The sequence below is a fragment of the Mustelus asterias genome, chromosome 21 (genome assembly GCF_964213995.1).
Source record: "Mustelus asterias chromosome 21, sMusAst1.hap1.1, whole genome shotgun sequence".
Lineage (NCBI taxonomy): Eukaryota > Metazoa > Chordata > Chondrichthyes > Carcharhiniformes > Triakidae > Mustelus > Mustelus asterias.
Window position 1 is genome coordinate 17,008,351 of NC_135821.1, and position 18,622 is coordinate 17,026,972.

The 18,622-nt window shown below is 50.8% G+C and overlaps 1 protein-coding gene across 1 annotated transcript; it reads right to left on the reverse strand.

Moving 5' to 3' along the window:
* Positions 1 to 748: 748 nt before the first annotated feature.
* mcm5 (minichromosome maintenance complex component 5) lies at positions 749 to 16,006 on the reverse strand. The gene is made up of 12 exons (XM_078237148.1): positions 15,742 to 16,006; positions 15,051 to 15,177; positions 14,050 to 14,178; positions 10,386 to 10,558; positions 9,375 to 9,530; positions 7,820 to 7,986; positions 6,632 to 6,803; positions 4,538 to 4,649; positions 2,916 to 3,059; positions 2,703 to 2,768; positions 1,633 to 1,809; positions 749 to 865 (listed from the first exon to the last, which is right to left on the reverse strand). The coding sequence occupies exons 1-12, from the start codon at positions 15,906 to 15,908 to the stop codon at positions 749 to 751; spliced, it is 1,707 nt and encodes a 568-aa protein (XP_078093274.1). The 5' UTR covers positions 15,909 to 16,006.
* Between the last annotated feature and the right edge of the window lie 2,616 nt (positions 16,007 to 18,622).

Consider the following 18,622-nt stretch of genomic DNA (forward strand, 5'->3'; position numbering starts at 1 on the left):
AACTGGCAAGACCTGCATTCCTCGGCAGATATCCTTCCCAAATCTACCTTAATAGAATCCTACAGTGCAGGAGGACATTCGGCCCATCGAGCTTGCACTGACCACAATCCCAGCATGGCCAATCCACCTAACCCGCACATCTTTGGACTTTGGGAGGAAACCGGAGCACCCGGAGGAAACCCACGCAGACACGGGAAGAATGTGCGTGGAGTCTACACGATCACCCAAGGCCAGAAATGAACCTGGGTCCCTGGTGCTGTGAGGCTCCTCTTCAGAACTGTAGATAGAAATGTGATCGGTTTTATGCTGTTGAACAACGGACAGGGGGAATATCTGGAAGGGAAGCACGGTGGTTAGAACTGCAACCTCTCAGCGCCAGGACCCGGGTTCGATTCCTGGCTTGGGTCGCTGTCTGTGTGGAGTTTGCAGGGGGGTGGTCTTTCACGGGTCAGTGCAGACTCGACGGGCTGAATGGACTCCTTCTGCAATGTAGGGATCATCTGTGTCAAATCTCCACAGATGCAGCCAGACTTGTTGAGTATTTATTTCAGATTTGTAGCATGTGCAGTATTTTATTTTAGGGGTAAATCCCCAGTGTATTAACCCGAGCCTTTGGATTACAGCCCAGTGATATCACCTTGCACACACCAACCACCGCTCTTCCCCAGTCCAGCGGGTGAGGCTTTGATCAGGAGTCCCTTTCCCCCCACCCCAAACCCAGTCCATACCACCCCCCGCAGCCCCCCACTCACGTGCGGCAATACGAGATGTATTTCTTTAGCTTGCTGAGCTCAATCTCTCCCTCGACGGCGTGTGTCTGGGTCAGTGCGCTGAGGTGCACGTTCATGACGTGTTTGGCCAGGATCTGCGATAAAGAGGCAAAGCGTCAACCTCGATAAACCAGCGGGAACGCAGCGGCAAGACGATACGGGGGGCACAATTCCTTCCCCCAAATGGGACATTACTGAACCGGATGGATTTTTTACCGTAGTTTCATGGTCGCCATTACTGAGACGAGTTCTTCATTCCAGAATTGATTAAATCGAATTTAAATTCCACCAGCCGCCATGATGGGATTTGAACTCGTGTCCCCAGAGCAGGAGTCTGGGCCTCTGGATTACTACTCCAGTATAATTGCCACAATCTCTCCCACCTCCCCCATGCACCAGGAAGCGAGTTAGATGTCGCCCCCACTCTCCCAATTAGCTCCAAGAGGCACCCAGCACTGCCCGCCCCCCCACCCATGATTGGGCTGGGAGAGCAATTCCGGCGATTTGAAAATAAGAGTAGCAATGTTTTTGTGGCAGTTTTCAGCCTCACACAATCCGGGAGATTGCCCAGTGCCCACCGAGAGACTGGTACAGAGTCAGGATGCAGAGTCCTTTATAGGAGATTGCAGCAATCTCTGACTCGGCAGAGAACTACCTCGTAGTCTCAGTAATGGCGTCCACGAAGCTACAGGTGGAGCCAAGAGCAATAGACCCTCAAGATCCTGAGTGCTGATTTCTGGGACACAGACAGGATGGGAACCCGAGCATTCTCCCACCGACACTGCACATTGCTACCCAGCCTGCCCTCAACATTACAGGGAGAGTTCCTCCCCACCCCCTCTTCGAGGCTCTGTCCCCTCACCATGTCCCGCTCCTCGTTGTGCTCGTCCTTCACGATGAAGATCATGTCAAATCGCGACAGGATGGTCGGCATGAAGTCGATGTTTTCCTCTCCTTTCGTGTCATCCCAACGTCCGAAGACGGAGTTTGCGGCTGCCAGGACTGAGCAGCGGGAATTCAGGGTGGTCGTGATTCCGGCCTGTGCCAGAGAAACATATTCCGGTCAGTTCCCACAGTCGCAGATATACCAAGTAACTCAACACAGGGTAAAACCCTCACCGGGGTCCACGCCAATCCCCCCCCCCCTCGACAGGCCCTTCAGGAAAGCTGAGGGAACCCGAAAGGCCATTGGACCAATTTAGCCCACAGAAATTCAATCAATTAATAATAATCTCACCTCTCATTGCTTCTTTCCGTACCCCCCGCTCACTTATCCCTCCATCTCCTCCTGTTCATAGAATTATACAATGGTTACAGCAGAGGGTAGGCCATTCAGCCCCATCTGGTATGTGCTAGCTCTCTGCAAGAGTAATCAAGTCTGCCTCTGCATCCTTTCCCTTCTCGCTATGATGGTCTCCATTAGGAGAGACTAGGACCCGAGGGCACAGTCTCAGAGTAAAGGGACAACCCTTCAGAACGGAGATGAGGAGGAATTTCTTCAGCCAGAGGGTGGTGAATCTGTGGAATTCATTGCCACAGAGGGCAGTGGAGGCCAGGTCATAGAGTGCAGTTAAAACAGAGATAGATAGGTTCTTGATTGGTAAGGCGATCAAAGGTTACAGGGAAAAGGCGGGAGAATGGGGTTGATAAACAAATCAGCCATGATCGAATGGCGGAGCAGATTCGATGGGCTGAATGGCCGAATTCTGCTTCTAAATCTTATGGTCTCCATGATCCCGACAGTCTTAGATACCAACAAACTCCTTCCAATCTCTCCTCTGGAATTAGATATCCTTTGTGGCCTCTTCGGAACACGTTGCTCCACAACACGAAACTTTCCCTGACACCGGAGGTGACGAGCCCAAATCCCACCTCAATTTCTGATTCTGGAGCAGAAGCCACAAACCCCCTCCCCCTGTGCTGCCCCCTCACCTTGGCAATGGAGATGGTCTGCTGCTCCATGGCTTCGTGGATCGCCACCCTATCGTCCTCACGCATCTGAGGAGACAGAGAGAAGGCTAGAGTCAGCAAGGTATTGGGAAATCAATGAAACAAAGCCATCTGCATCCAGGGATACTCTCAATCCCAAGAGCAACACTCGGATCCCCTCGCAATGCATGCCCCAGCCACCCCTCACCCTCCTACCTTGTCAAACTCATCAATGCAGACGACACCCCCATCGGCCAGCACCATGGCTCCCCCTTCCATGATGAAATTCCGGGAGGCTGGATCCCGTATGACAGAAGCGGTCAGTCCGGCCGCACTGCTCCCCTTCCCGGAGGTGTACACCTGCACAAGCAAAACAAACAAATTATTTGCACCCTTCAGCAGACTGACTGCAGCACGAAACAGGCACCATCGCCCTCCCACCTTGGGACACAGCTAAATCGTCTGTCCCGGTGGCAAGGGACAGGAGTCACACGTAGGCCGGACCAAAAATTTCAACAAGCCAAGAGTTTGCAACCTCATTTTATCTGTTGCCAGCCAATTTAATAAACTCAAATACATCCCAAAACCCCACGAGCTCCGAATCACAATTTTATCAACACCACAGCGGCACGGCGGTTAGCCCTGCTGCCTAACAGCGCCAGGGACCCGGGTTCAATTCTGGCCTTGGGTCACTGTCTGTGTGGAGACTGCATGTTCTCCCCGTGTCTGTGTGGGTTTCCTCCCACAGTCCAAAAAAGTGCAGGTTAGGTTGACTGGCCGTGCTAAATTGACCCTTAGTGTCAGGGGATTAGCAGGGTAAATATGGGGTTACAGGAATAGAACCCGGGCGGGACTGTGGTCGGTGCAGACTCAATGGGCTGAATACCTTCCTTCTGCACTGCAGGGATTCTATGATATTGGGGCCGATACAAAGCTGATGAGCCAGCGCCTGCAAGACTACGCCTCTCTGTGGTCTGAAGGAGAAAGTAGCAATGTGATTAAGCCCAGACTTAACCAGGACAAAGTTAGCTACTGCCATGGATCAAAATGGAGTCTCTCTCCCGTCAACCTGGGCATGGATGGAGTAGAGTAGGCACATTAAAGACTGGCAAGGGGTACAAACCCATTGTGGGCAACAATGTGATGAGTATGCATTGAACAGTGTGGAGCACCCCACATGACACAGTAAACATTGCCGCCAGAGAGAGCGCAAGAGAAGATTTGCACTTAACCAGCACCTCTCTCATCCTTGCAATGTTTCCTTGCCAGCTTTCTTGGTGTGTGGCGTTTTCAAAGGGCCATCACGGTTTAACATGGGGGTTGTCTGTATCTCGGCCCCAACATCAGGGGACAACAGAGGCAATGGCCCAGTGGCATTACCACTAGACTATTAATCCAGAAACTCAGCTAATGTGCTGGGGACCCGGGTTCGAATCCCACCACAGTAGATGGTGGAATTTGAAAAAAATACTGATGACCATGAAACCATTGTCGGAAAAACCATCTGGTTCACAAATGCCCTTTAGGGAAGGAAATCTGCTGTCCTTACCCGGTCTGGCCTACATGTGACTGCAGAGCCACAGCAATGTGGTTGACTCTCAGCTGCCCTCTGAAATGGCCAAGTGAGCCACTCAGTTGCATCAATTGCTACTGCAGTGTTTCAAGGCGGCAGCTCACCACCACCTTCACAAGGACAACTAGGGATGGACAATAAATGCTGGCCTAGCCAGCAACGCCCAAGTCCCACGAATGAATTAAAAAATCATGACCACACAGCTTCCAAGGGGCAAAAATGGTTCAATCAATCAGCACCTCTCCCCACAGAGCCACTCACTTACCCCAATGGGCGAACATCTCTCCACAAACTTCAGCAGCTGCGACTTGGCTGTCCCCGGATCGCCAAGCATCAACAGGTTAATGTCACCTCTCCGTGTCAGTCCGTCCGGCAGGCTAGAGGCAGCAGGGGGAAAAGCAAAGGCTGGTTACACCACCCAGCAACATGTGCCACTGTGGTCTCCACATCACAAGATGGGACACAGGAGCACTGGAGAAGGTGCAAATGAAAGAGATTTACAAGGATGATACCAGAACGGAGAGGCTACAACTATCTAGCAGACTGAACGTGTTGGGGCGAAACAAAGGAGGCTTCACAAGCCCTCACCATTAAATCCAATGGGGAATTTAGGTGAAATCCCTCTACCCTAAAGACTGGGTAGCCTGTAGGAACTCACCACTACAGAGTGTGGCTCAGGCAAACAGCCCAGGAGAAGCTGTATAAGAAACAGAAGCAGGAGAAGACTGCATGGTCTCTCCAGTCTGCTCCACCATTCAATATGATCAGGGGATTTTCAGAGCCACCAACAACCTATCCCTGCCGGAAATATTTGAACTAAGGAGCAGCCACAACCCTCGGGGTAGTGAGTTCCAAAGTCACGCAATGAGCAAAGAAATCTCTTCACCCCAGTCCTAAATGCCTTTCGAACCCCTCCCCCCCAAAATAATACACTTTTAATTGACTTAAATTCTCCAGTTTAAAGTTTATTTATTAGTGCCAACAAGTAGACTTACATTAACACTGCAATGAAGTTACTGTGAAAATCCCCCAGTCGCCACATTCTAGCCACTGTTCAGGTACACTGAGGGAGATTTAGCACGGCCGATGCACCCTAACCAGCACGTCTTTCGGGAGGCCTGTGTATGGGCATATCTTGGTGCCTGTTCAATGCTCGACTCCTGCGTTTCTCTCTTGGGAGGGTAGCCGACCATGGGAAGTTTCTACCCAGCTGGACTGTGCCCCTCTGGACCCGACTGGCCAAACTTTAATTAAGTCTGCAGCCATCTGGCCCAGGTAGTGTGTGTTGGATTTTCCACCTGTCTTGCTTCATCTAATGCTATCAGCCGAACTTGCTGGAGAAAACCGGAGCACCCGGAGGAAACCCACACAGACATGGGGAGAACGTGCAGACTCTGCACAGACAGTGACCAAAGCCGGGAATCGAAATTGGGTCCCTGGCGCCGTGAGGCAGCAGTGCTAACCACTGTGCCGCCCCCCAGTCGCTGTGGCAGGATTCATAGAAGAATCATAGAAACCCTACAATGCAGAAAGAGGCCATTTGGCCCATCGAGTCTGCACCGACCACAATCCCACCCAGGCCCTACATATTTACCCACTAACCCCTCTAACCTACGCATCTCAGGACACTAAGGGGCAATTTTAGCATGGCCAATCAACCGAACCTGCACATCTTTGGACTGTGGGAGGAAACCGGAGCACCCGGAGGAAACCCACGCAGACACGAGGAGAGTGTACAAACTCCACAGACAGTGACCCAAGCCGGGAATCAAACCCAGGTCCCTGGAGCTGTGAAGCAGCAGTGCTAACCACCGTGCTACCGTGCCACCGTTCGAACTCTTACTTCCAGTCCAGACTTTTGGATTGCTAACCCAGCAACATAACCACTACACTGGCCTACACCCCACCCCCAGGAGGAAAAGGTTGGCAAGTTCAGCTGATAATATTAGATGAAACAAGATGTACCGGATGGCCTGTGTCTGGGAGGCAGACTTAATTAAAGCTTGGCCAGTTGGGTCTAGAGGGGCACAGTCCATTGGCAGAAGCTTCCAATGGGCTACCAAGGAAGAAACACAGGACCCGGGCAGGAATGGAGCATTGAGCAGGCACCAAGACATGTCCACACACAGGCCTCACAAACACAATTAGTGTGCCGTTTGATATAACACCAACACGCACACAGACTGAGGGGTTTACAAAGTGGTTTAAGGCCCAGTACCAATGATGGAGGGATTAAACGTTTAAATTAATGTGGGGTCAAAATTCAGCTCAGGGTCAAGCCAGGTGCCAAGATCAAGAATGTATTTGTACAGGAACATTCCCCCCCCCCGCCCGCCCACCCTCACACAGACACACTCACCGCTTCCTGGAGCCCCCAAACAGCAAGCAGCTAATAGCCTTCTTGATATCTGAGCTGCCGTAGATGGAAGGAGCAATGCTCTTGGCGACCGTCTCATAGATGTTGGGCATGGCAGCCAGCTGGCGAAACTCCTCCTCATCCTGTGGGGCCGTGGTCCCCAACAGGCCGTGTCCTGAGGACAAAGACTCCATTAGAAAAGGGGCTTAGTCGCCGTGGAGATGACTCCAGACTAGATGCTGCTGAGTGAACTGCAGTTCCCACGCTGGATTCACCGCACGGCCCCCCCCCCCCCCCCCCCCCCCAGAATATATTAACCAATTTCACAATACAACCCCACCCCTCCCTCACACCCCACCCACCTTCAGTTGCCAATCAGATAGTGTCTGATTCCACAAAGAATAGGAAGATCCCACACCAGAGCCCAGGATACATGCAGACTGAGCTAACTCCTCTCAGGGGGCAGAGGTCAAATACCAAGCAACACAAGGGTCAAATCTGATTTAAGAATCCTTGGGGCAACCCCCATATTAAAAACCTAATTTGAAGAAAGCTTCTGAAACTGCATTATTAATGCAGCATCGGAACAAATAAGATATGCTCTTTAAACAAAGACTAATATTTCAAGACCTCAGACTGAGCCAAAGTTTTTTTTTCAGACAATACATAGCACCTTTGAAGTGTCAGAAGTGCAGCAGCCAATTTATGCACAGCAAGATCCCGCAAACAGCAACATGATAATGATCAGATCAGCTGCTTTTGTGATGATCATCGAGGGATAAATATTGGCCAGGGCACCAGGGAAACCGCCACCCTTGCTCCTCTTCCAAATAATGGGCATCAGGTCCCACCCTAATGGGCCTGACGGAGCCTCGGGATTAACCAAAACACAATCCGCCAACAGCGCAGCACACCCTCAGCACCGCACTGAAGAGTCAGTCGGGTAACGTGGTCAAGTCTCTGGAGTGGGACTTGTACCCTAGAACTTGTGACTCAAGAGGCGAGAGCGCTGCCCACTGAAACTCAGCCGACAACACGATTGCGTGCCCGGGGTGCGTTTTACAGGGTTGCTGCAAGCTGGAGACCGCAGCAACAACACAGCCCACTCAATGGTCCCATACGAGAGCGTGACTCCGTGGCACAGGCCCCGACAGTTACAGAAGGCTGGAGGCCCGCAGGAAGGGAACGTACCTGCCCCCTCGGTGTCCACCTGGATTCCAACCACTCGGATGTAGGCGCCACGTATTCCCACCCCAACTCGGTCCCGGCCTCGGCTGCGGCTCGCACCCGCCTTCTTGATGGAGTAAATGCCCATGATGGTGACCCGGTTGCCGGGGACGACCTTGTCGCACAGGTACCTGTGGGAGAAAGCGGACCCCTCCTCGTGAGACAGGAGCTGGACCTCAGTCAGGCATCAGCAGCAGCGAGAGCGGCTTTGACCATCAATTCGACACTCACCCCTCCCCATCAGCTCTCCGTACAAGCCCAGACCACCAACACAGACAACCTGTTGCACCACAGAGTGCAGAGTCCAAGGAACATCCATGAATCCACCCACCCAAGCCCAGCAACAAACACAGAAGGACTCACAGGATGTGGGTGTCACTGGCAAGGCTGACATTCGAAGTGGCGCGAGTCACCGCTGCAACGACTGACAGTAGTCATTAAGTCAGCCACATCGCTGAGGGTTTGGAGCCAGACAGGGAATGGACAAAATAATTCCTTCCCTAAGAGGACTTCAGTGAACCAGATGGGTTGTTATAACGATTTATGATAATTGTCATGGTCACCATGACAGATATTGGCTTCTGATTGAACTAACCGATTTGAAAATCCCCAGAGTCGGGGAGGTCGACAGCATGGAAAGAGGCCCTTCAACCCATTGAGTCTGCACCGGTCAAAGATGGGCGGCACGGTAGCACAGTGGTTAGCACTGCTGCTTCACAGCTCCAGGGACCTGGATTCGATTCCCGGCTCGGGTCACTGTCTGTGTGGAGTTTGCACATTCTCCTCGTGTCTGCGTGGGTTTCCTCCGGGTGCTCCGGTTTCCTCCCACAGTCTAAAGATGTGCTGGTTAGGTTGATTGGCCATGCTAAAATTGCCCCTTAGTGTCCTGAGATGCATAGGTTAAAGGGATTAGCAGGTAAATGTTTAGGGATAAGGGGGTAGGGTCTGGGTGGGATTGTGGTCGGTGCAGACTCGATGGGCCAAATGGCCTCTTTCTGCACTGTGGGGTTTCTATGATTCTATAAACCACCTAACTATTCTAATCCCTTCTCCCAGCACTTGGCCCATAGCCTTGTGTGCCTTGGCATCGCAAGTGTACATCTAAAAACTCCTTAAATGTTAAGAGGGTCTCTGTCTCCACCTCCCTTTCAGGCAGTGAGTTCCAGACTCCCACCACCCTCTGGGTTTTTACCCACCTCCCCCTTACCTTAAATCTATGCCACCTAGTCATGCAAATTCTTCACTCTGAACCATTAGTTACTAGGATTACTAGCCCAGCAACTGTTTCCTCTACTCTTTGTTCCCATTAACTAATTGGTAGAGATCTAAATCCCTTAGATCTCTGCAGCTCTGCCCCACACAGGGTGGTAAGCGATTCCCACTGCATCTCAAACCCACCCAATCAGCAGCAGCAACCAGTCGATCCCTCGATCTCAAGGAAGGAGCTGGGGCCAACTGCCCCTCCATGGAAGTACAGCCCCCCCCCCCCCCCAACTCCCAGCATACCCCAGCCTCATACCTGTCACAGTACAGCTGCATGTGTCGGGGCATCTCCCCATGTGGCACAGCGTCGGGAGACTCCTGGAGTTTCAGGGTTTGGAAATCCACACACTTGCACTTGTCTGGGATGATGAAGTACGGGTCAATAGGGCACCTGGGTCGCCCTGCCTGCTCCCTGTAAGAGAGACAGAAACCGTTACTTGTCATTCCTTCACCCACTCCGCACGCAGGGCAAGGGTCTCAGGCAGCTTGGCGATCACTCCAACCCCCTGCAGCTCCCCCCCCCAACCCACAAAAACCCACTCTCCCCCCCCCCCCCCCCCCCCCAAACCCTGGCTCTAGACCCAAGGGCTGATGGCGCCCCTCCACCACAACCCTGAGCTGTTATTACAATGAAATACTGTTGGTCACTGCTGCAGGAAATGCGGCAGCCAATTTGTGCACAGCAAGCTCCCACAAAGCGAACAGGAGCTATTGACAACTCACTTGAAGAATCCACAAGCCCCAGATTAGCCCCCGTGATGTCGCCCGCCACGCCGGACCCCAGTTAGTCAAGAGGAAGTCGCGAAGCAACGCACTCCGTGCTGCAAAATAACGTGGTATGCCCACCTCCCACCCTCCAGCACATAATGTAAATCCAGGTGGAACAATAGCAAGAAGCTGCACTGTCTCTACATCGACCCAATCCTTTAAACATTCAAAAAAACAGGGCAGACGACCCAGAGACCACAACCACACATCACCAGAGCTACAACTGAGCTGTAACTAAGGCAACCCACTTAAGATAAAGGAATAAAACAATACAGTTCAGGAACCAAAAGACAGGATATTTTACTGATGAAAATTGCTTCCCTCTGGACCTCGCTTCCTGCTGCACTCACTGGCTTCAACACGTGCAACTGAAAATAGGATCCAGAAGGAAACAAATCTCTCGCACATGAAGCAAACCCAAGATTAGTCGCAGCGCCATATGATGCTGGCTCACCAAACCACACCATGCGCACACCGCGGTTAACGGCACCGTGCTTACGTGTTGCATTTGCGGGGGAGTATGTATCCTTCCAGCCCAGGACGGACGGCAATGTTGCTCATGACGTTACGACAGCCCCGACACTCTATGGCAATTCGAGTGGCTTTGGCACGCACAGTGCTGGCAGAGATCACAATGCCAGGGATCTTCACCAACCGTGACATCTGGTCCGACTGACGGTGAAGGAAAAGGGAATCAAGCAGCGCCGAGCAAACCTTAAAAACTTGTTTAAATTTTTTTTTTTAGATGAATTGCAAAGCGCGAGCCAGTAATCTGCCTGGATTGTAACCGAATCATTTCAAGACACAGGACACAAAACCCCAACACCCACAACGTGCAAAGAACCAGCTGGAAGCAATTTTGGGCCCCACACCTCAGGAAGGACATACTGGCACTGGAGCGGGTCCAGCGGAGATTCACACGGATGATCCCAGGAATGGTAGGCCTGACATATGATGAACGTCTGAGGATCGTGGGATTATATTCATTGGAGTTTAGGAGGTTGAGGGGAGATCTGATAGAAACTTACAAGATAATGAACGGCTTAGATAGGATGGATGTAGGGAAGTTGTTTCCATTAACAGGGGAGACTAGGACGTGGGGGCACAGCCTTAGAATAAAAGGGAGTCACTTTAGAACAGAGATGAGGAGAAATTTCTTCAGCCAGAGAGTGGTGGGTCTGTGGAATTCATTGCCACAGAGGGCTGAGGAGGCCGAGACGTTGAGCGTCTTCAAGACAGAAATTGATAAATTCTTGATTTCTCGAGGAATTAAGGGCTATGGGGAGAGAGCGGGTAAATGGAGTTGAAATCAACCATGATTGAATGGTGGAGTGGACTCGATGGGCCGAATGGCCTTACTTCCGCTCCTATGTCTTATGGTCTTATTCATTTCTGATCGTGATCTTGCTCCTTGAAGCTGATGTTCCTAACTTTGCAAAGCTTCGATTCCATTTTAATAACAAGTTTTCATAGTCCAATTCCTGTTGAGTTTAACTTTGTAAAAGTTTATTTATTTATTAGTCACAAGGCTTACATTAACACTGCAGTGAAGTGACTGTGAAATTCCCCTAGTCGCCACACTCCAGCGCCTGTTCGGGTCATTCCACCTAACCAGCACGTCTTTCAGAAGGGAGGAAACCGGAGCACCCGGAAGAAACCCACGCAGACATGGGGAGAACATGCAAACTCCACACAGAAAGTGACCCAAGCCAGGAATCGAACCCAGGTCCCTGGCAGTAGTGCTAACCACTGTGCCACCCAAAATGCAGTGCCAATTAGCAAATAGCGAAGAAAGCCAGCTCATGCCGAAATCCAGGATTGAACCAGGGACCTTTAGGTCTAACGCTCCCCCAACTCAGCCAATTCAGCTTGTGTTTGGCTGAGAAGGAGAGGCAAACTGGCCAATATCTTGTCATGTTGTCACCTTGCTCTTCCCGAGCTAGAAGTTTTGCCTTGGGAGAGTCAGAATTATTACATTCGCCGTTGTGTCTCGATTTGGTACAAAAATCAACAGCAATGTGATCAAAATCCTGCGGGAGGGGTGTGTATTTTTTTTTTAATTTGTTCATGGGATGTGGGCGCCGCTGGCTGGCCAGCATTTATTGGCCATCCCTTGGTGCCCTATGTGCGGCACGGTAGCACAGTGGTTAGCACTGCTGCTTCACAGCTCCAGGGACCTGGGTTCGATTCCTGGCTTGGGTCACTGTCTGTGTGGAGTTTGCACATTCTCCTCATGTCTGCATGGGTTTCCTCCGGGTGCTCCGGTTTCCTCCCACAGTCCAAAGATGTGCGGGTTAGGTTGATTGGCCATGCTAAAATTGCCCCTTAATGTCCTGAGATGTGTGGGTTAGCGGGTAGATATGGGGGTAGGACCTGGGTGGGATTGTGGTCGGTGCAGACTCGATGGGCCAAATGGCCTCTTTCTGCCCTGTAGGGTTTCTATGATTCTATGAACTGAGTGGCTGGCTTGCTAGGACATTTCAGAGGGGCATTTAAGACTCAACCACATAGCTGTGGTGCTGGAGTCACACGTAGGCCAGGCAAGGAAGACAGATTTCCTTCCCTAAAGGACATTAGTGAACCAGATGGGTTTTTAATGACAATTGGCATGGGTTTCATGATCGCTAGGCTTTTAATACCAGGATAATTTTTTTGTTGAATTTAAACTTCACCATCTGCTGTGGTGGGATTCAAACCCGGGTCCCCACAGCATTATTGCCTTGGGTCTCTGGATTACTAGTCCAGTGAAGCATTACTACAATGCCACCATCTCGAAAAACTAGGTTAATGTGCAATTCAATATGAAGCTGACTAAGATGTTAAAAGGATTCAGTTAAAGGGACAGAAAGCTGCTGGGGGTGAGGTGATAAATCAGGACTCCGTCGTTCAGGAGTGAAATCAGGAAGCAGTTTGGGAAAATCTGGAAGTCGCCCCCACCCACCCCTATAAGATTGGGAATCAAATGGCATCCATCCCCCCCTCCCCCCGATGTCGATGGTGGGGGATTCAGCAACTGACTTCGTGGAACTCTAGTGGATTGAGCAATTGTCAGTTCTCTGTAAACTCTTCCAGACCCAAAACTGTCAGAACTCTTTGCCCCTCCAACTACAACCTCTTGCACATCCCTGATTTCACTCCCTTTGGCAGCCTGGATGTCAAAGCTCCTCCTCCAAGAGACTTCCGAAAACCTCACACTTTTTGACCATGCATTTGGTCGCCGGTCCGACTGTCTCCTGGTGAGACTTGCATTTTAAAAATAACCCCTCCGAAAAGAACATTTGGCCCCTCTTCAATAGCATCGCAGTTGATCCAATTGTGACCCTAACTCCACTTTCTTGTCTGCCCTCCACAACCTTCGACTCCCTGGACAGTCTAAAATGGTTCTAACTCAGTCTTGAAGATATTCAATGACCCAGCACCCCCGCTGCTCTCCGAGGAAGACTAGTAACCCTCGGGAGAAGTCCCTCCCCATCTCAATCTTAATGGGCAGATCTTTTATTTTTCAGATTGCCCCCTGGTTCTAGATCCACCAAGGGGGGAAAAGTTTTTTGGCACCTGTCAAGCCCCCTCAGTACATTTCAATGTCATCTCTCATTCTTCTTGACTCCAATGAGTATAAGCCCAGGCTGCTCAACCATCTCTCATAAGACAATGCTCCATCCCAGGAATCAGTCTAGTGAACTTTCTCTGCACTGTTTCCAATGCATGTCCCTCCTTAAGTAGGCCAAAACTGTACACAGTGCTCTCGGTGCAATCTCACCAATGCCTTGTACAGCTGTAGCAAGACTTCATTACTTTTATTCCGCCCTCTTTGCAATAAAGGCCAACATCCCATTTGCCTTTCTAATTACTCGTTGTACCTGAATGCCATCTTTTTGTGGTTCATGTACAAGAACAGCCAGGTTCCTCTGCACTGCCGCATTCACATTTCTCTCTATTTAAATAATATTGTTTTTCTATTCTTTCTGCCAGTGGACAACCTCACATTCTCCTGCATTGGAAGCCATTTGCCAACTTTTTGCCCACTCACTTAGCCCATCAGTATTCCTATGTTAAATCTTTGTATTCTCTTCACAGCTCACCTCCCTACCTATCGTCGTACCTGCTGACCTATCCCCCCGCTCCCTTGCTGCAAGCACCAACCCCCCCACCTCTCCCCTTACCTTCAAGCTACGGATGTTGGCACAGTTGGCATCCGAGCACAGCATGACCTGGATTTCCTGGAGGGTCTCTTCACCAGCTGGTCGTGGGCGAGTCACCTCATCGGCCACCTCCCGCGCAGCCTCCTCCAGCTGCAGGGAAACAGGAAGAGAAAATGAGTCAACAATACAACAGCATGTCACAGTCTCCCTGTTAAAACAAGCAGTTGTCAATAAGCATTGACACACAGTGCCACACACACCACTCTCTGCCAGAACAACACTTACGGGGCTAATTAACCAATTCAGCTCATACAGAAGCACTAAACCTTGCACTCACTCCCCACCGAGGAAATTTTAAATCCCACCTAGCTACTGTAACGGGAACAGAGATAAAGGAGCAAAGCGACAAGAAGCAATCAGGAAAACAAGGAGAGATAGAATAGAGCTGTTCAAATTTATAATAGGTTTAGAGGGGAAATGAGTAGAAACTACTTCCAGTAAAAGTTAGAAATCAAGTCAACACGCGGAACATTTTTTTAAAAAAGCCCAATGAGTTAAAAATATTGAATCTAGAATCTCAATAATGCAGGAGGAGGCCATTCGGCCCATCAAATCCACACCGACAACAATCCCACCCAGGCCCTATCCCCGTTACCCCATGTATTCACCCTGCTAGTCCCCCTGACACTAAGGGGCAATTTAGCATGACCAATCCACCTAACCCGCACATCTTTGGAGTGTGGGAGGAAATCCACACAGACACTGGGAGAATGTTGGTGTGGAGTTTGCAAAGTCACCCGAGGCTGGAATCGAACCCAGCTCCCTGGCCTTGAGGAACAGAAATGTGACCCACTTTATTCCAGAGGTATCAAAAATGCCAGGAAAACTCAATAGCCTCTCGCCCATCAGTGTAACGGAGGCAAACCACTCCCTGCCAGCCATGCTGAGTGGTTTCTGCACTCTTTCCCCCCCCCCCCCACTGCTCCTGCCCCGTGCAGGGGGACATTCTGCTGGCTCCTTACCAGAGGCAGGTGCTCGGAGGGCTGCTTGAGGAGGTGGTCGGCCAAATCCTCATCGAAACTGCTCAGATCCTCCAGCGACACTTCGATCCAGTACTCGCCCAAGTTGTAATGACGTTTCAGCTCATCCCTGGCCATCGGAGAAAAAAAAGAGTGAAATCCCAGAACAGCAAAGAGCCACAGTCATTAAACACCTCCATATCCCCTCCCCGTATCACACCCATTTCCGCATCCCCCTCCATATCCTCCCCTGTATCACACCCACCTCCGCATCTCCTAACATAACAGCCACCTCTGCATACCCCTCCCCATCCATATCCCCCCAAACCCATATCATAACCGCCTCCGCAACCCTCTCCATATCACAGCCACCTTTGCAATCCTCTCCCCCTCCATATCCCCCTCAGTTTTATTTATTGTCACAAGTAGGCTTACATTAACACTGCAATGGAGTTACTGTGAAAATCCCCTAGTCGCCACACTCCGGCGCCTGTTCGGGGGGACACTGAGGGAGAATCTAGCATGGCCAATGCACCCTAACCAGTGTCTTTCAGACTGTGGCAGGAAACCGGAGCACCCGGAGGAAACACACGCAGACACGGGGAGAACGTGCAGTGACCCAAGGCCGGGAATCGAACCCAGGTCCCTGGCGCTGTGAGGCAGCAGTGCTAACCACCGTGCCACCCGCACCGACCTGTATTTGAAAGTGAAGCCGCTCCGGTCGCTGCCCACTCGGTATTGCCGGAGGAAATCCCGCAGCCGCTTCAGGATGTGGGAGCGGCGGAGCTGCCCCGAGTCTGCGGGCGGCTCAGGCCCGAAACTATCGCTGAAAAAGACCCCGGGTTGATCGAACCCCGACATGGCGGAGCTGAGGGAAAGAGAGTGAGGGAACCGATGCGACAGAGAGAGAGAGAGACGGGAACAAAATATGGCGGCCCGGGACGCCGGCTCAATCACTCCCGCGCGAGCGGCTTTGGCGCCAAAATGGTACCCTGCCCCGCCCACTGTGCTCTCATTGGCCAATCCCGCCCCGCGGCCCAGCCCACTGCGTTCTCATTGGCCATCCCGCCCTGCGGCCCCGCCCATCGCGCTCCCATGAGCCAATCCCGCCCTGCGGCCCAACCCACCGCGCTCTCATTGGCCAGGCCCGTCCCGTCCCGGGGCCCAGCCCACTGCATTTTCATTGGCCAATCCCGCCCTGCGGCCCCGCCCATCGCGCTCCCATGAGCCAATCCCGCCCTGCGGCCCAACCCACCGCGCTCTCATTGGCCAGGCCCGTCCCGGGGCCCCGCCCGCTGCGTTCTCATTGGCCAATCCCGCCCAGTGGCTCCGCCCACTGCGCTTTCATTGGCCAATCCCGTCCCATGTCCCCACCCACTGCGCTCTCATTGGCCAGTCCCGCCCTGCGGCCCCGCTCATCGCGCTCTCATTGACTAATCCCGCCCCGTGGCCCCGCCTCCCAGCCCAGTGGCGCGAAACCTCTGGACCAGGCGGAAATGACGCTTCAAGGAGACTTTCGGCCCTTTGTGTCTGTGCTATCCCTATCACAGTAAGAAGTTTAACAACACCAGGTTAAAGTCCAACAGGTTTATTTGGTAGCAAAAGCCACACAAGCTTTCGGAGCTCTAAGCCCCTTCTTCAGGTGAGTGGGAATTCTGTTCACAAACAGAGCTTATAAGCCTATAAGCTCTGTTTGTGAACAGAATTCCCACTCACCTGAAGAAGGGGCTTAGAGCTCCGAAAGCTTGTGTGGCTTTTGCTACCAAATAAACCTGTTGGACTTTAACCTGGTGTTGTTAAACTTCTTACTGTGTTTACCCCAGTCCAACGCCGGCATCTCCACATCATGACTATCCCTATCAGCCATTCTGTTCACCCAAATGCACTCCTTTTCCAACAAAATGTGGAGACATTTGGCCTTATCGCCAATTGTATAATTCATTTCAATCTGAATAAGGCTGTGCTGGGGCTTGAACCCAGAATTTCTTGTTTACTAGATAAGCACTTTACTCAACTAAGCCAAAGAAACTGACAAATCAGCAATTCCCCCCCCCCCCCCATTGGAAATGTGGAGACTCATGTATATGGGAATTAACTGTAATGATCTCATTTATAACAAATGGATTTCACCTTTCTGGCTCTCCCTCCTATCCACATGCCATGGCTGACATCTCTTTCTCTTCCTCCATGGGGGGTTTTAACCTTCAAACAAATGCTTACAACTTGCTTCACCCTTCCCCCCCAAAGCATAAACCAATAACCCCATCTGTAATCAGTGTATATGAAACTCACAATTGTTGTCAATGCTGTGATCATTGTCATCTGTATGTCTTGTGTGGAAATAAATAACTATTCATGTATTTAACCAGTTCTCTTTTTAAAGCTCCTACCAAATCTTCTCCCACTGTCTTTTCGGGGTAGACAGAACATTCCAGATCACAATAACTCTCTGTGTATAAAAATAACATTCTTCTCATCTCCCCTCTGTTTCATTTGACAATTATGGTTGTCCCCTGTCCTCTATTTATCCATTACAAAGAGGTTAGATATCATTTGTTCCCATTGTACTAAATCTCCCCTACAATGGCCTTAAAACAGTGATGGGCAGTCTGCAGCCTGGGGGGCCAAATGCAGCCCATCTGGGTTCTGAGTGTGGCGGACCAAGAGACATTTTGTTGACCGATGGCCACACGCAGCGTTGCCCACATTCTGCTGGTTTCCATCCGTGTAGTTTTTTTTCTTACTGGTATGACCAAAGTGATACGCATGTAAAGCAAGGGCAAATGAAGTGAGGGCAAGGGCAAGCGTGCTGATTGCTCACAGCATTGACTGTGAGAGCCGTGCGCTCCCTCTGTGTTCAGTCAAGATTTTTACATAGAACATAGAACAGTACAGCACAGAACAGGCCCTTCGGCCCACGATGTTGTGCCGAGCTTTTGATCGAGTGATTGACAGAATCAGTAAAAGTTTATTTATTAGTCACAAGCAGGCTTACATTAACACTACAATGAAGTTACTGTGAAAATCCCCTGGTCTCCACACCTCGGTGCCTGTTCGGGTACACGGAGGGAGAATTTAGCATGGCCAATGCACCTAACCAGCCCATCTTTCAGACTGTGGGAGGAAACCGGAGCAGACACATGGAGAGTGTGCAAACTCTTCATAGACAGTGAACCAAGCTGGGAATCGAACCCGGGTCCCTGGCACAGTGAGGCAACAGTGCTAACCACTGTGCCACCATGCTGCCCAATATGTAGTTTATCTGCAAAGCTGGGTCTGTAGCAGAGAGAAACAACTTTTACAGAAGGCAGTTCAGTTGCAGCTGAATCTTGGTTGAAGTTTGAAGGATTTTGCAGGCTTCTGGAACTCTATCTCTCTCTGAAAGCTCCAAGACTGTTAACAAATGTTAAAGCAAGAATGCCTGGATTTGCCGACTGTATTTATTTAAAAATGAATTTGATTTATCCATGAATGGGGCTTAATTGGAACTGGGACAGGCATAAAAGTTGTTTTCTTTCATTTTTAAATATTGTTCAACTGTTAATGGTTAAACTGCCTTATTTGTTAAAAGTTAT

Bases quoted from the DNA above. Each gene is read 5' to 3' on its own strand.
- mcm5 (XM_078237148.1), bottom strand. From the start codon at position 15,908: ATGTCGGGGTTCGATCAACCCGGGGTCTTTTTCAGCGATAGTTTCGGG. The intron at 4,650-6,631 runs GTGAGTGTGTCT...TGCTGCCTCTAG, and splicing joins TTTGGGGGCTCCAGGAAGCG to CCTGCCGGACGGACTGACAC. The intron at 1,810-2,702 runs GTGAGGGGGCAG...TCTCTGGCACAG, and splicing joins AGACCATCTCCATTGCCAAG to GCCGGAATCACGACCACCCT.